Raw genomic sequence first — 16,910 nt, forward strand, 5'->3', positions numbered from 1 at the left:
CCGAGAGGGCCAGGCGCCGTGGCCTGGATGTCCTCCCACCCGAGTACCCCGCCAGGCGCTGCGGGCCGGCCCCGGAGGGGCGCCACATCTGTATGCACCCCGCAGCCCTGGAGCGCCGAGGGGGCGGGCGCCGGGCGCCGCCCCCGCCCCCGCCGCGCGGGCCCGGCTGGCCGGGGAGGGTCGGAGGCTGGGCTCTCCTCTCCCGCGCGGCGCGGAGCCGCCTCGCTCCTCCGCAGGCGGAGCCTCCTTCCCCCGCCCCCTCCGTCTCGCTCCCTTGTTCTCGCCGGGGCCGCTCAGACCTGCAGCGGAGCCGCGGCGCCCGCTCTGATCGGCTCCGGGCTGCGCCCCCGGGACCCGGCGGCGGGGGCGGGCGGGGGCGCTCCCTGTCGGCCTGGGCCCCTCGGCAGCGCCAGGTAAGGGCCGCCCGCCCTGCAGCCCGGGGTCGGGAATGGGCAGAGGGGCAGCAGGGGGCCCGCAGCCTGCGGGTGTCTTAAGACGCGGGGCGCTCCGTGGCTGGAAGCCCACTGCCGGCTCGCTTCTCCCGCGCTCTAACCCCCTTCCCGCGCACCTCTCCGCTTTTTTCCTCTCCCGGTCTCTCTTGCCCCTTCCTCCTCTGCCTGGCTGCCTCCTCTCCCGTTCCTCTGCCTCCCCAGCCCTTCTCTCCCCTGTCCTGCCTTTTCGCGTCGCCTCTCCCGCTCTGCCTCTGCCCCTCTACCTTTCCGTCTCTGCTCTCTCTTTTCCCTTTCCCGCTCCCTCCCTGCTACCCTGCTTTCCACTCCGCTATCCCCTTCCTTCTCTCCTCCTCGTCCCGCCTCCCTCTCCCGTCCCCGGCTTCCCTTCAGCTTCTCTCTTCCCTCGGGAGCAAACTGACTGTCAGGTGTGTGTCAGCTCCGGGGGACGGAGGAGGGGCGGGCGGCCGCCAGCCACAGCCACCTGAGGGTCCCCCCAGGAAGAGAGGGAGGGACAGCGCAGGGGGCAAGGTCCTCTCGCCAGCTCCTCCCGGGCTGCTCCCTCTTCCAGAATGAAGTTGCGGAGGCCTGGTCTGCCGGCCCCCTGCCCTGGTGCACACCCCCATGCTGCATGCCCCTCTGCGGCCGGCCTCTGGCCCCAGCCTAGCACCTGATTCCTCTTCTGCCTCTCAGAGACCCAGGCTGCCTCCCTGATCTTCCCTGTCTGTCGCTGCCTCTGCCGGACAGTCCCCGAGCTGGTCTAGCCCCAGTCACTCTGTGTCTCTGATCACCGGGTCTCCTCCCCCTCCAGCTCTGAGCCCCATCCCACTTCTGGGACTGCAGTAGCAGTGTGGACTGGGGGCAGGGTCTGGCGAGGTGGGTCCACCGGGGAGGGACTTTTTCCCAGGCTCTGAACCCTGGCTTAGGCTGCACGCCTTGTCATCTCTCAGCCTAACCCTAGACATCTGGAGGCCACACCTCCGGGAATCCCAACCCCCCAATTTTAAGCCTCTCTCTGGCTGCCCCACCTCCTCCAGTGCCCTGGCTTTGAGCCCAACCTGGCAGGACAGGGACCAGATTTCGGATCCCGAGCCCTCCCAGCATCCCCGGTTCTCCCCAGCGTCTCTCCTCCGAGCTGGCTGACCAGAGGTTTAGCAGCTTGGAGAGCTGGAGGTGACTGCAGGCAGGCCTGGGAGGAGGGCCCGGTCAGACCAGCTGCTCTCTGCCTCAGTCTGAGCATCTAAAGCTGGGGGGTGTGGGCGGATGTTGGGGTGTTGAGTTGCCTTGACCCTGAGCAGCTACCTGTCCTGCAGGTGTGGATCCATGGGGTAGCCCCAACGCCTCTGCCCCCCCACCCCAGCCAGCACATGGACCGCCTGGCCCAGCCCAGCCCCAGCACCCGGGGCCCTTGAGCGGACCCCTGGCTGCAGCCCGACCATGTGGGGCCTGGTGAGGCTTCTGCTGGCCTGGCTGGGGGGCTGGGGCTGCATGGGACGTCTGGCAGCCCCGGCCCGGGCCTGGGCAGGGTCCCGAGGGCGCCCAGGGCCTGCACTGCTGCGAACCCGAAGGAGCTGGGTCTGGAACCAGTTCTTTGTCATTGAGGAATATGCCGGGCCAGAGCCAGTCCTCATTGGCAAGGTAAGGATCACCCCTCCTGGGGCTCCTCTGACTACACCTCCAGGCTCCCCCCTCCCCGGGGACCCTGCCCTAGAGCTTCCTCACTTCTGCAGTGACCTTGGCCCCTCGGGACACCCCCACGCGCCGCCCAAGCCTGGCCTCTTCAGTGTCTTGGCCCTGCACCCTGCACCGTCTGTCTTTCCCTGACCCCTCCAGCTGCACTCGGACGTGGACAGGGGTGAGGGCCGCACCAAGTACCTGCTGACCGGGGAGGGGGCAGGCACCGTGTTTGTGATTGACGAGGCCACGGGCAATATCCACGTCACCAAGAGCCTGGACCGAGAGGAGAAGGCGCAGTACGTGCTGCTGGCCCAAGCGGTGGACCGAGCGTCCAACCGGCCCCTGGAGCCGCCATCAGAGTTCATCATCAAAGTGCAAGACATCAACGACAACCCTCCCATCTTCCCCCTCGGGCCTTACCACGCCACAGTCCCCGAGATGTCCAACGTCGGTGAGCACCCGGTGCTGCAGGCACCCCGTCCCGTCTGCCGGAGCCCCCTCGCCTCCCCTTCCCCCCCAGGGCCAACTGCCCAGAACTCCCTTTCGACTCAGCCTCCCTCCTACCTGAGCCCACCCCCACCCCCTGTCCCCACCCCACCTCCTCCCTGGGCTCTGTCCCCACTGGCCCCGTCTGTGCTGAGGCGGGTGCCGGGATCCCTCCCAGGGACATCGGTGATCCAGGTGACTGCCCACGACGCCGATGACCCCAGCTATGGGAACAGCGCCAAGCTGGTGTACACTGTGCTCGACGGCCTGCCTTTCTTCTCCGTGGACCCCCAGACTGGTGAGGATGGCGCTCGGAAGCCTGGGGGCAGCCCTGGGCACGAGCGCCGCCAGTGACCTGGCCTCTGTCCCTAGGAGTGGTGCGCACAGCCATCCCCAACATGGACCGGGAGACACAGGAGGAGTTCTTGGTGGTGATCCAAGCCAAGGACATGGGCGGCCACATGGGGGGGCTGTCGGGCAGCACGACGGTGACCGTCACCCTCAGCGATGTCAACGACAACCCCCCCAAGTTCCCGCAGAGTAAGGGGCCCCTGCCACTCACTGCCTGGGTTGGTCCTCTGACCCCAGCCCCCCACCGCCACATGCAGCACCCCTCTGGTGCTTCCCTCCCCACCCCCACCACAGCCAGCCCGTGGGAGAAGGACAGTGCTGGGGGTGAGGAGGAGAGCTGGGGTCCTCGCTGCTCAAAGATGTGTGTCCCCTCCCCACTCCTCGCAGGTCTGTACCAGTTCTCCGTGGTGGAGACAGCTGGGCCTGGCACCCTGGTGGGCCGACTGCAGGCCCAGGACCCAGACCTGGGCGACAACGCCCTCATGGCCTACAGCATCCTGGATGGGGAGGGGTCCGAGGCCTTCAGCATCAGCACGGACCCACAGGGGCGAGATGGGCTCCTCACTGTGCGCAAGGTTCGCCCCCTGCCTGCTGGAGCTCCCCATCTCACCTCTCTAGAGGAGGCCCTGGGGCCTAGGGAGGGGAAGTGACTGGTTCAAGGTCACGTAGCAAGTCTGAGGGAGTGGGGGCAGACCCAGAGTTCCCAGCTCGCCTGCTGCCACCCTCTCCCACCTGCCGAGGCCACGATCCCTCCAGTGCCACCTCTCCCCATGAGCGCTGAGCCCCAGATCCATGCGGGGAAGGGACCTGGCCCCTTTCCTGTGAGCCTGGGGGCTGCCTGCTTCACACTCCGCCCCGTGCCCGCAGCCCCTCGACTTCGAGACCCGTCGCTCCTACTCATTCCGTGTAGAGGCCACCAACACACTCATCGACCCAGCCTACCTGCGGCGGGGGCCCTTCAAGGACGTGGCCTCGGTGCGCGTGGCCGTGCAGGACGCCCCCGAGCCACCTGCCTTCACCCAGGCTGCCTACCTCCTGGCAGTGCTGGAGAACAAGGCTCCCGGGACCCTGGTGGGCCAGGTCTCGGCTTCGGACCTGGACTCCCCAGCCAGCCCAATCAGGTGAGCTGCGACGTGGGGCCATGCCCACCTGCGGACGTACCCCCTTTACCTTCTGTCACACCTCCCGGCAGAAGCTGCCTTCCCTGCCCGCTGGCCTTGCTGTCTGCAGGCCTGGCTGTCAGGGGGTTCTGCAGGCCCTGGCTGACCACCTCACAACTCGTTGCCAGTCCAGAGGCAGCAGTGCCAACAAACGGAATCCCATTTGCTCATGGCTCCCTGCAGATAACCTGCTAAGGGCTTTGCCTCTTCCCGTGGTCTATGACATTCCCTTCTCACGAGAGCCCCATTAAGTGGGTGTTAGCAGCAGCCGTTCTGGGGGCTGGCTGTGAGCTCAAGTCCTCCGTCCAGGGTCGAACTTGGCCTTGCCAGCCTTGAGAGGGGCCACTCTTGCCACCCCTCCAGCTGGCATCCCTGCCAGTGCTCTGTGAGGCAGGGGCTGGGAACGTTCCCATGTTGCAGGCGGGTAAACAGAGGTTTAATGATTTGTCTGAGGTCACACAGCTGGTCCAGAGCAGAGCAGGGCTGACACATAGGCTCCCATGTCCCCAGAACAGAGCCCGGAAGTCTGAAAGGCAGGTGCTGGCGGCCCTCCACCTCTCTGTCTCTCCTCCTCGCATCTCCACGAAACCCCATCGTAGGACAGGTGCCTGATGGCGGTGACCTCCCAGGCAGATTTGCCTTTTAAGAAGGCCTCCAGGTTGAACGATAGCTCTGGGGGCCTGGGGCAGAGTCTGCAGGGCTCGGGCCGGGAGGCTGAGCACAGCGTAGGGAGAGGTGCGAGCGAGCTCCAGCCCTGCTCCTCTCCCCAGGTACTCCATCCTCCCGCACTCGGATCCTGAGCGCTGCTTCTCCATTGAGCCAGAGGACGGCACGATCCGCACAGCAGTGCCCCTGGACCGCGAAGCTCGAGTGTGGCACAACCTCACCATACTGGCCACAGAGCTCGGTGAGCAGTCCTGCGCCCACAGGCCTGCTGGCCCAGGGGCTGGCCCTGTGAGCGGGGGTGGGGAACCGTTCCTGCCATCACACCATCACCACTATCCTAGCCCTGTGTGCCCTCCTGGGTCCTCACCTCCAGGCAGGCCTCCTGTCTCCCGGACTGGGCCAGGCTGGGCTGGCCACAAGGGGCCTGCGTGAGCATTCTCCTGACCCGAAAATCACCCTCTCACCTGACTTGGCTCAACCCAGAAATAAACAAGACCTCACATAGCTGCTAACCTGGGGCTGCCAGACCCTGTCCTGCCCATTCCCAGCTTCAGGCTAGAGCTGTGCGGGGAGGGGAGGAGGCTGTTAGTCGGAGGGGGGCACCAGTTCCATGTGCGGGCTCTCCCACCCTACCCCCTTCAGTCACCAGGAGCCCTGGCCAGGAGACAGGAGCTGTTTGTGCGTCCTCCTCTGCTCGGTGCCTGGGGCTCCCTTCCCTGCTGTGCTCACACTGCAGCGTTGCACTGTGTACCATCAGTGGGCAGCTGTGTGCATGCGCACGCAGGCATGGACCCCCGTGAGCGTGCAGTTCCGCATGTGGGAAGCATGCACACGTATTGGTGAGTGTGTGGCTGTAACCAGACATGGCTGTACTCACAGCTGTGTGTGGAGTCCTGCTTACGCCATCGGTGTGTCTGTGTGAGTAGCTCTCTGGTGTTTGGAGAGTGTGTGTACAAGAAGCTGTCGGTGCATGGTGCACGAGGGTGTTTCATAAAGTTTGTGGCAACAGGGAGCTAAAGGATACATTTATTTGGAAGCCCCAGGTGTGCAGTTTTTGCAAATACACCTTCACTGTGGACTTTTGGAAAGCCCTGCTTATGGCTTAAGGGTATGGGTGTTTGTGGACAGGTAACACTAACAGTTCTTATCACATATCAGGCTGTGTCTTAAGTCCTCCCCTCCAATGAGTTTTTTCATTTCATCCTGATGGCTGCTTTGGGAGGTGTGATTATGTCCCTGTTTTTGAATGAGACAGTTGAGGTAGCCTCCCAAGGTCGCGGAGCCGAGGCGTGGACGGCCTGTCAGCTCCTGCACCAGCCACCTCCCGTGTGCCTGGTTTTGGGTGCCTGTATGTGCCACTGTGTGCTGTCTGGCAGTGAGCTGCGTGGACAGCCCTGGGGCTGTGTACACATGTGGAGTGTGTGGTGGCTGCTTGTGCATACATAGCTCTGCGGGTGTGTGTTTCCCTCACTGTCTCCTCATCCTCCTGCACCTGCAGCTTCCAGCACCACCCCGTTATCAACCTGCAGCGCTGGGCCCCAGTGAAGGAGCAGACCCCATGCCCGTGCTGTATCCAGATACCCCAGAGCCTCAATCCTGGCCTCCCCTGCCCGTTCACCAGGGCCACCCAGCTCTCACTCTGCCCAGGGCAAGGCTAAAGAGAACTGGGAGACTCAGCCTAGGAGAAGGACCTGGAGTGCACACTTGTTTACGCTCAGATGACATTAGCGGGGACAAGCAAGGTTAGATAAGAGGGAGGAAGCCACCTGATGGACGGTGTGTAAAGAGGGGGCCTGTGTCTGGCTGTGGGGCCCAGGCTGGCCTGGGCTCTGCACGCTGTGGGTTATGCAGCTCCTCCGTCTCCAAGGTCAACTCTAGGTGATGCTCATTGCTGCGGGACCTCTGACTGGATGTCTGTGTGTGTGTGTGTGTGTGTGTGTGTGTGCATGCCCATCACACATGTGCTGTGCATGGCCCCTGCGTCTGCAAGTGCATTCTGTGGGCCTTGGGTACACCAGGTGCTGCTGCCCTCGCTGTGCATATTAACCACCCACTTCATGGGGATCACGTTAACCTAAACACCAAGTACAGCTGGGCGGCATGGTGTGAACATGTATGTACGTCGCATGTGCACAGTTGTCATCCGCATACAATGCGTGAGCACCCTGTCTGCCTTTCGCTTATGCTGCGTGTGCCCTGCCTCTGGGTTACAGTGCATGTGCGCCCCAGGTGCATGCTGTAGTCCCATTCAGCGTATGTTGTATCTTGTACATATGTCAGGTACTGCATGAGTGTTGTGTGTTTGGTGTTGCTCCACTGGCCTCATGACATTGTTTACCACCTGTATGTCACACATGTACTCTGGGCGCAGGCTGTGTGTGCTGTGTGCTACACACGGCCCCTGTACCCACGTGCCCTGTCAACTCTTGTGTTTGTCCGTGTGGTGCATATGTACTGGTGTTCTGGCTTCAGACAGCTCCGCACAGGCGTCCCGTGTGCAAGTGGCTGTCCAGACCCTGGATGAGAACGACAATGCTCCCCAGCTGGCTGAGCCCTACGACACCTTTGTGTGTGACTCTGCAGCCCCTGGCCAGGTGAGCGGCTGAGGCTGCGGGCTCGGGAGCCCGAGGCCTCCAGGGGCCTGCTTGGTGCCAGGCCTCTTTTCTTCCTCCCAGCTCATTCAGGTCATCCGGGCCCTGGACAGAGATGAAGTCGGCAACAGTAGCCGCATCTCCCTTCAGGGCCCTCTGGGCCCCGATGCCAACTTCACCGTCCGGGATAACCGAGGTGGGTGGCCTCCTCCCAACACAGGAAGTGTGGACTCCGACACACACGTGTTTGTGCCCTGCAAACCTTCCACAGGAAGCTGCTGGTACAGGCCAGACCACCCCTACCAGGAGGGTGTTCCAAGAGGTGCCTCAATGCTTTCCCTCTCTCACAGATGGCTCTGCCAGCCTGCTGCTGCCCTCCCGCCCCGCCCCGCCCCGCCAGGCCCCCTACTTGGTTCCCATAGTGCTGTGGGACTGGGGGCAGCCGGCACTGAGCAGCACTGCCACGGTGACCGTGAGCGTGTGCCGCTGCCGGCCCGACGGCTCTGTGGCTTCCTGCCGGCCCGAGGCTCAGCTCTCACCAGCCGGGCTCAGCACCGGCGCCCTGTTGGCCATCGTCACCTGTGTGGGCACCTTGCTTGGTGAGTCAGGCCACGGAGGGTCACGGAAGTGGATTGCCGGCCTGTGGAGTTGGGTGGAGAGGAACCGGGTCCCTAGACACAGGGATTGCCACCCGGGGGCTTGAGGGACCCTAGATGCCTGGATTTTCCCACCACCTGAAGCATCCGGGGGAAAAGCTGGGACCTGTGACCCTGACCTGCTAATGCACCATCACAGTAACTAGATAAATACGCTGTTTATTGCACCCCTCCCTGGTCTATGCCAAGTGTGGTGCTTGGTTTCCTGCTTTCAACAACCATAGGAGGTAAATATGATCACCCGAGCAAACTAAGGATCCAAGAGGTTTAGGGAAGTGAAGCACCTTCCTAGGGTCGCACAGCGTGCTGACAGCGGGGCTGTGCGTGCCTGTGGTGGCGGCCCGCGGCGCAGCGGCCTGTACGCGTCTCGCGTCTCCCGCAGCGCTGGTGGTGCTCTTCGTGGCCCTGCGGCGGCAGAAGCAGGAAGCACTGATGGTGCTGGAGGAGGAGGACGTGCGCGAGAACATCATCACCTACGACGACGAGGGCGGCGGCGAGGAGGACACGGAGGCCTTCGACATCGCAGCCCTGCAGAACCCTGACGGGGCGGCCCCACCGGCGCCCGGCGTCCCCGCGCGCCGCGACGTGCTGCCCCGGGCCTGCGCACCGCGCCAGCCCCGACCCCCGGGCCCCGCCGATGTGGCCCAGCTGCTGGCGCTGAGGCTCCGCGAGGCCGACGAGGACCCCAGCGTGCCGCCCTACGACTCAGTGCAGGTGTACGGCTATGAGGGCCGGGGCTCCTCCTGCGGCTCGCTCAGCTCCCTGGGCTCCGGCAGTGAGGCCGGCGGCGCCCCCGGCCCCGCGGAGCCGCTGGACGACTGGGGGCCGCTGTTCCGCACCCTGGCCGAGCTGTACGGGGCCAAGGAGCCCCCGGCCCCCTGAGCGTGGGCCTGGCCCTGCCCGCTGCGGTGGGGCAGCCCGCACAGGCCCGCTGAGTGAGCCCCTGGTGGGGGGCAAGGCAGGCGGCAGCAGCCCAGGGACCCCCGGCCTCCTCCGGTCCCTGGGTCCCTGCTCCTTCCCTCCCTAGACCCCCTAGCCCCTAGCCCCTCGGCTCCCCCAAGTCTGTCCATCCTTACGTCTGTGTCCATGGACCTTGTGTCTCCTCGGTGGTGTCCTCCCCGTGTTCTCTCACTGTGACTTCTCCGTGGCGGTTTTTGTCCCTGCGGCTCTAAAGCTCCCTCCCCACTGTCACCCTTGCCTTGCCCTACTCGCACTGTGTCCTGCCCACATGTCCCACCCTTCTCTGTGGATCCCTGTGACTGGCTTTTTGGTTTTTGGTTTTTTTTTTCTGTTGTTCATCCCAAAAGCAAGAGAGACGTCTAGCCACTGCTGCCCACCCTCCCGCAGGGGATGCTGTGCCCCAGGTCAGTGGCCCTGGACACTTACTAGGAGGGGAGGGAGAGTCCCTCCCCCACCCAGGCCTCTGAACCCCTCCTCCGCTCCTGTCCTTACAGACCTGCCCGCATGGTTCCATCCATCACTCATGGCCTCATCCTGGCTCCACGGCCTCCAGCAGAGAGAGGGAGCTAGCCCGCCTCCCAGGGCCAGAGCTCCAGCCCTGCCACGGCCGCCTCCCTGGAGCTCTGCCCAGCTGTCCGCCTGCCCTGGGCATCCCAGCTCTGGGCATTGTCTTGTGTGCTTCCCAGGCCCCAGGGAAAAGGGGAGGGGCAGAAAAGGGGGAGGCAGCTGGGGAAGGGGAAAGAGGGAGGAAGGGGAGGGGCCTCCATCTCTAATTTCATAATAAACAAACACTTTATTTTGTAAAGCTGGAGCCTTGCCTGTGTGTGGGCGCTCAGGTCTCTCCATTCTTGGATTTGGGTACACGCATTTGGGGAGTAAGGAGATGACTGGACTTTCCAACTTCTCTTAGACTGTCCAAGGAGAGTGAGATGGGGGCACTTGGCAAGGGGGAGGCTGAGAGCCACAGAGAAGAGAGGAGAAAGGAGGAAGACCGGGGCGGGGGGTGCCTGGGGAGCAGTGTAGGTGGCAGGCAGCAGGGGGCCAGGCGAGCATTTCCTGGGGTCTATAGTGCCCCCTGGGGAAAGGGTGGTCCTGAATGAGACAGACACAATCTGGGCCCACTGCTCCCACCTTTAATTCTCCTCCCAGTCCGAGGTCTTCTTAGTCTTTGTAGGGCACCAAGGGAAGAGAGCAGGGTGGGAAGGGGGATGTTGAGGGGCAGAATCAGAGTCAGCGGGGGTGGCAGCGTCTCCAGAACACAGAATAACGGGGCTCCTGCCTGCTGGAGGGACTCCAAGAGACCCAGGAGCAGGTCAGCCTGCCCGTGACCTCCCTTCCAAGTGGGAGGTGCTGGCAGTGGCCATTCCAACGGGACCGTGCCTTCTCACACCTTCCACACCTTGCTTGGTTAGGGCAAACCAGTGGCAGGACGACGAGGCCCCCACCCCAGTACTGGAGCTGGAACCCTGGCCCCAGTTAGTCCAAGGGCCTTTGTAAGAGTAGGCTGGGGCCGGCGCCACAGCTCACTAGGCTAATCCTCCATCTTGCGGTGCTGGCACACTGGGTTCTAGTCCCGGTTGGGGCGCCGGATTCTGTCCCAGCTCTCTGCTGTGGCCAGGGAGTGCAGTGGAGGATGGCCCAAGTGCTTGGGACCTGCACCCCATGGGAGACCAGGATAAGTACCTGGCTCCTGCCATCGGATCAGTGCAGTGCGCACCGGCTGCGGTGGCCACTGGAGGGTGAACCAACAGCAAAGGAAGACTTTCCTCTGTCTCTCTCTCTCACTGTCCACTCTGCCTGTCAAAAAAAAAAAAAAAAAAAGAGTAGGCTGTCTATCCCCCAAGGCCATCCGAGACTGAGCAGACAGTGCCCCAAGCAGGGCATCAGTGGGCACGAGGACTTCCAGTGCCAGGCACGCAGGGCAAGACCTCGGCACAGGAAAGGACCAACGGGTCACTCTCGGGTAGTGGGGGGGGGGGCACAGGAACGTGACGTCTGCCTCTGCCTGTCCCTAATACCTTCATATGGTCCTCACCCATCTCATTAGAAACCTCAAGGAGGAAAGCGTGTCAGCAGGACCTGCGGACTTGTCTCCACCTCAAACACGTCATCACTGCAAGGGCAGGGCCTGGCAACGGGAGGGAGAGAGCGGGCAAGGAAAGGAGGGGGAGTGGGGCACAGATGCAAGAAGAGGGAGCGCCCTCTCTGCTCATTCAGCCATCCTCCAGTCTGGGAAGGGAAGGGGCACAGAGCACCTGCGGGAAGCTCACTGCACACCCTGGGCTGGGCTCCGGCGGCAGCACGCAGTAAGGCAGCTGAGGTTCTCCCTGATCATCCCTGCTGTCCCTACTCAGGCGTTGCTCATTCTCGTCCAGTCTGCTTTCCGGTCTCTGCGCATGTGGGAACCACACACATGCACTTGCCCCCGCAGGCACATCCCCCCATCCTGGGTCACCAGCACCTGGACACAAACCGATACTCTGTGCACACACACTCCTGGCCACACTCTTTTGCCTGAGCCCATCAAACACTTCTTCTTGTACTCCCCTCAAACCAGGCTGTCCCAGGGGCCCCTGACCCTGAGTCCCCCACCTCTTCCCCTGAGCCTGGGGTGTGGGCACAGGGTGAAGAAGGGCTGCAGCAGAGGCCCCAGCAGGATCCCCTGGCTGGGGCTTGAAGGCGAGTCCCCCTGTATCCGGGTTCCCCACCACGATCCCCCCCCTCCCTGTCCCCACTGCTTTCCTGTCTGGGGCTCCCTGACCCTTCGTCCCTTGTCCCCAGTCACCCTCAGAGCCAGGGTCCAGAGGTGTCCCAGGGTCTGGCTAGTCCCTGCTGAGGGAGAGAAGGGGTTGTGACTCCCAAGAGTGGAAGCTTTTGGAGCAGGAGGAAAGAGAAAGAAGTGACAGGAACCTCACTTCAGGCCCCAAGTAGGTCAACCCGGCCCAGGAGAGGGGCTGCAGGCCCTCCTGGAGCTGTCAACCTAGGGGGGGGTGGCTTCCAGGTGGCAGGAGGAGGACCAGGGAGGCAGGGGAGGAGGTGCTGGCAGAAAGCGCCCACCGCCTCTGCCTCCTTCATTCTCTCTTCATTCTCCAGGGGAGCAGCAGGAAACAGCAACCAGAGAGAAGCGAATGGAAGAACGGAGGAAGAGGTGTGCCAGCGACCAGACCGGGCCCCAAAGTCCAGCTAGCACAGTGGGTCCCGGCAGATACAGCCAACTGTAACCGGGCAGCAGCTGCCCCAAGCTCACCACTCCAAGCCCCAGGACTCTTCAGCGTCCGTTCATCCCCGGCTACCAGGCGGGGGCTTGGCCTAGCGACCCTCCCTCCATGTCCGGCCCGGCAGAATGGGAGGGGACACTGCACAGTAGAGCCCGGACTGTGGTGGAGGAGGCCTGGGCCTGACCCTTGTCCCTACCTCTTTCCACGGGACTGGGGCAGGGCTCAGAGCCCTTTCCAGGTTCCTCTTCTGCAACGTGGGGAGTGTTCGGGCCTCACAGCACTGTCGTGAGAACTGTGTGCAGTCACCAGGTAGTGAATAGTAGTCACCGGCCAGGCAGAGGTGGCGAGCACATGAGCCAAGCCTGTCGGCACTCGCCACAGCCGTCTCCATGGCTCCCAGCCCCCCATGCCACCTCCTTCTGAGAGGCACGGCTGCCCTCTCAGGTGCGACAGTGACCTGGAGAAGTAAGCATGGAGGGCCAAGATGGAGGAGGAGGTGAGATCGTGCATGGCACGGCGAGGAAAGAGCATGTAGCCCCCGGCATGCCGCAGGCCTGCAGCAGGCTGGACTAAGACACAGAGCACAACAGGAGCGTAACTCATCAGTAAGCTCTGGGGCAGACAGGCAGAGCTGTGGATCAGACGGCTGGAACCAAATGCTGGGGGCCTCTTCTTGGAGGGGCCCTGCCCCTGCTGCCCCAGGCCTCCGTCGCCCCAAGTGCTGCCACTTCTCACAGCCTCTCAGTCTCTGCTGGCATCCTGAAGTCTCCTGGTGTCGCCTCCCCTGGCCCCGCAGAGAGTCCCCTGCCTCCCCCAGCTCTGTGGGGAGTGGCAGGCTCAGGGTGGGCCTGGCTGGCCTCCCCTTCCTCCTCCGCAGGCTCTGGCTCTGGGAGTTTTTGCAGCTGCGTGTACAGCACACAGGCATCACTGCGTGACACATACTCCCATCCACTCTCCCGCACGTGGAAAAGGTCAACAGACCCCCCGGAGTAGGCATCACGGTGGGTGGCGTGGGCCACGGCGCAGCGAGCCAGAGCGTAGGCCTCCTGGATGCCCATGTCGTAGCGGTAGCCACGGTCTAGCACGCCGTAGGCATAGGGAGACCCCGAGCCTACCGAGAAGATGTCGCCCTGCAGCCGCGTGCCATCGCTGTAGACGTAGAAGAGGGCAGGGCCAGAGCAGTCCCAGCCACACAGGGCAGTGGCCACACACAGATCCAGCCCCCGGTAGCGGGACAGCATGACCGACAAGAGCTTGGCCGCGCCGGCCACACTGGGCAGTTGGCCCTCCCTCAGGGCCCGCAGCCGCAGCTCCCTCTGTAGCACCCGGTACCACGTGACACAGTCCGCAGAGGTGCCCGAGGTGGTGCCCAGCAGGTGCTGGTGCACGGGGATGATCTTGCGTGAGGCTGGGCAGGCCACGTAGCTGCCACAGGAAGAACGCGTGTCAGCCGCGGCGATGACCCCGTGGCGGAAGCGGAAGGCCAGGGTGGTGGTGCCGTGGGCCAGCTGTGGGCCGTGGGTCTGCAGGAAGGTTTGGGGATCGCATCCCCTAGGCACAGCCCAGCTGCCAGTCCGCGGCAGGTGAGGCACCAGCGCCTGGGTGTCAGGAGCCTGCCACTCACACACTTCCTGGAGAGCCATCCCCCAGCTGAGTGAAGGCTGGGAGGCTCACAGCAGATATCTGTGGGCTGGGTGGGGTTGGAGGCGGGGGGACGCGGCACAGAAGCTGGGCTGCAGCCAGAACCAGCGCAGACGGCGCGTGAGCTGACGCTCTGGGCTTGGTGCAAGGAGCAGCCCCTGCTGCACAGAGGCCTGCTGAGGGGGAGGGATGAAGCCACTGGTGTCTCCCGGGCAGGGAAGACGCTGCCCCATCAGTCAGACCTTCACCAACTGCCACCCGTGACACATCTGAGAGTCCCCCGAGGAGTCTCCTGTCTGTCATCCTCCAACTTCCCGGAGCAGGGTGGAGGACTGGGGTAACTGCAAAGGAAAGTGGCCAGGAGAGGAAGGAGCAGAGCAGGGTGAGCCCCGCCCCTGGCCTGAGAGCACCCCAGTCCAGGAGTAGACAAAGAGTCGGTGCTCTGATGTGGTCGGAACACGGTGCTGGAGACCTTGACCTTGAGGACTCTGAAACAAGCTCACAGCTTGTTTGTTTTTTAAAGATATTTATTGGGGCCATGGTATAGTAGGCCAAGCCTCTGCCTGCAGTGCCAGCATCCCATATGGGCGCCAGTTCATGTCCCAGCTGCTCCTCTTCCAATGCAGCTCTCTGCTGTGGCCTGGGAAAGCAGTGGAAGATGGCCCAAGTCCTTGGGCCCCTGTACCCATGTGGGAGACATGGAAGAGGCTCCTGTCTTCCTATTGGCTCAGTTCCAGTAGTTGCAGCCATTTGTGGAATGAACCAGCAGATGCAAGATCTCTCCTTCTGTATCTCCCTCTTTCTCTGTAACTCTGCCTTTCAAATAAATAAATTTTTAAAAAGTATATAAATGAATAAATTAATAAGGACTAAGTCTTAGACTCTTCATAGATGGATAGATAGCCACATCCCTAGGTCAGGCCACTATCAAGTCAATTCTGGACAGTTTAATGGCCTCCTCACTGACCAACCTTCAGCCTCCATACTAATATTTTTGTTTTTCAAGGCAAAGAGACAGGGAAAGGGGGAGAGAGAGAGAGAGAGAGAGAGAACTAACTTCCACTCAGTGTCTCACTCTAAACGCCTGCAACAACCAAGACTGGGTCAGGTTGAAACTGGGAGCCAGGGACTCAGTTCAGGTCTCCCATGTGGCTGGCAGGAACCCAAGCACTTGAGCCATTCATTACCTTCCGCCTGCCTGGATGCACACCAGCAGGAAGTTGGAGTTAGAAGTGGAGCCAGGACTTGACCCAGGCACTCAGCTACTAGATGTGGCTGTCTTAACTGCCGTGCCAAGTGCCTGCCCCTCCACTCACTCTAATTTTAATCTTTTTTTTTTTTTTTTTTTGACAGGCAGAGTGGACAGTGAGAGAGAGAGACAGAGAGAAAGGTCTTCCTTTACCGTTGGTTCACCCTCCAATGGCCGCCACAGCTGGCACGCTGCGGCCGGCGCACCGCGCTGATCCGAAGCCAGGAGCCAGGTGCTTCTCCTGGTCTCCCATGGGGTGCAGGGCCCAAGCACTTGGGCCATCCTCCACTGCACTCCCTGGCCACAGCAGAGAGCTGGCCTGGAAGAGGGGCAACCGGGACAGAATCCGGCGCCCCGACCAGGACTAGAACCCGGTGTGCCGGCACCGCTAGGTGGAGGATTAGCCTATTGAGCCGCGGCGCTGGCCTAATTTTAATCTTCACAAGGACATGTTTTCCTAAGGCATTGCTCAAATCCCATGTCTCCTTGCTAAGAAACAAGATAACATCTGAACCACGTCTTCCACCCTAGTCTGGCATTTGGAGCTTATTATGGTCCAACCCAAATCTATCCATCATAACCTTTCTTTGGTGTCTTCCTAATACATCTCATCTCCCCTTTACCCACTTGAATCTTATCCCTCAAAGCCTGCCTTAAGGACCATCTATTCTGAAACTTCTTCCCAGGAATGGGCTGAAGAGGAGAAGCGTGGTTCTGAAGAGCAATGGGACCCAAGTAGTAGTTAGGGGAATGAATTCACACCTCCCTGACAAAGTCATCCTGGACCCGCTGCCTCACTCCAATTTACACTCACCTCCTCCTCACGTCTGAGCCACAGCACTATCATCTTTCCTTCCCCTTAGTGAGGTCTCCTGAGGGTCCTAGAGCAGAGGATAAACAGAAGGGGGGTCAGGTGCAGATTCTAGATGGAAGGCCTTGAATGTCATGCCAAAGGGCTTGAACTTTACAGAACATTTTTAAGCAGGTTGAAGGATGATATCAAGATGGGGCTTTCAGAAAACCAATCTGATGCTGTGCAGAATGAATTAGAGCCCAGAGAATCTGTTAGGAGAATATTTCAGTAATGTAGGGCTGAGGAAATAAGAAGTCAAAGATGGTATCAGTTGCAATGAAAAAGAATGAGAAATATTGTAGAGGGAGAACCAGGAGGACCTGGTAACTCACTGGATACGGAGGACAGGCAGAGGAGTTGGCAAAGATGAGCCAGGCTTCAGGCCTCTGTGATGGGAAGACCACTGTTGTCATTCTGTCATGTGTTCACTCAGCAAACATGTATAACACTATGAGCACAGAAATAGCTGGCTTTACAACTCACAACCTGTAAAAGACAAATGTACACCTCAAACCAGCTAAATTGTGAAAGGGCCTTGAGAGAAACCAGCATTGTGGTGTAGCAGTTGGGTAGCCACCTGAGATGCCGGCATCCCATGTGGGCACCAGATAAGAGTCCTGGCTGCTCCACTTCACATCCAGCTCCCTGCTAATGTGCCTGGGAAAGCAGCAAAGGATGGCTCAAATGGTTCGACCCCTGCCACCCATGTGGGAGTCCCAGATGGAGTTCCAGGCTCCTGAGTTCCGCTTGGCCCAGCCCCAGCAGGAGTCGGAATGAACCAGTTGGTGGAAAATATCTCTGGGGTTAGGCACTGTGGCGTAGAGGGTAAAGCTACCGCCTGCAGTGCTGGCATCCCATATGGGCGCCGGTCCTAGTCCCGGCTGCTCCACTTCTGATCCAGCTCTCTCCTATGGCCTGGGAAAGCAGTAGAAGATGGCCCACATGGGAGACCT

General features: G+C 61.6%; 2 protein-coding genes across 3 annotated transcripts; one reads left to right on the forward strand and one right to left on the reverse strand.

The window, feature by feature from the left end:
• Nucleotides 1-148: 148 nt before the first annotated feature.
• CDH24 (cadherin 24) lies at nt 149-9,801 on the forward strand. 2 transcript variants are annotated; one of them, XM_051822649.3, is made up of 13 exons: nt 153-413; nt 1,763-2,087; nt 2,283-2,577; nt 2,791-2,910; nt 2,985-3,152; nt 3,351-3,538; nt 3,831-4,084; nt 4,894-5,030; nt 7,262-7,383; nt 7,465-7,576; nt 7,731-7,979; nt 8,419-9,400; nt 9,491-9,801. In XM_051822649.3, exons 2-12 carry the CDS (start codon nt 1,887-1,889, stop codon nt 8,916-8,918), a joined length of 2,346 nt encoding a protein of 781 aa, XP_051678609.2. In that variant the 5' UTR covers nt 153-413; nt 1,763-1,886; the 3' UTR covers nt 8,919-9,400; nt 9,491-9,801. The 2 variants fall into 2 exon arrangements, with proteins under 2 accessions (XP_089166040.1, XP_051678609.2); XM_089309914.1 differs by lacking the exons at nt 7,262-7,383; nt 7,465-7,576; nt 7,731-7,979; nt 8,419-9,400; nt 9,491-9,801 and adding an exon at nt 5,432-7,238 and having other exon boundaries at nt 149-413.
• On the reverse strand, nt 7,996-13,857 carry PSMB11 (proteasome subunit beta 11). The gene is made up of 2 exons (XM_089309915.1): nt 12,411-13,857; nt 7,996-8,441 (listed from the first exon to the last, which is right to left on the reverse strand). The coding sequence occupies exon 1, from the start codon at nt 13,855-13,857 to the stop codon at nt 12,946-12,948; it is 912 nt and encodes a 303-aa protein (XP_089166041.1). The 3' UTR covers nt 7,996-8,441; nt 12,411-12,945.
• Nucleotides 13,858-16,910: the final 3,053 nt, after the last annotated feature.

This window comes from Oryctolagus cuniculus, chromosome 12, assembly GCF_051225735.1.
Source record: "Oryctolagus cuniculus isolate XC-2025 breed Fujian yellow rabbit chromosome 12, ASM5122573v1, whole genome shotgun sequence".
NCBI classification, from domain to species: Eukaryota; Metazoa; Chordata; class Mammalia; order Lagomorpha; family Leporidae; genus Oryctolagus; species Oryctolagus cuniculus.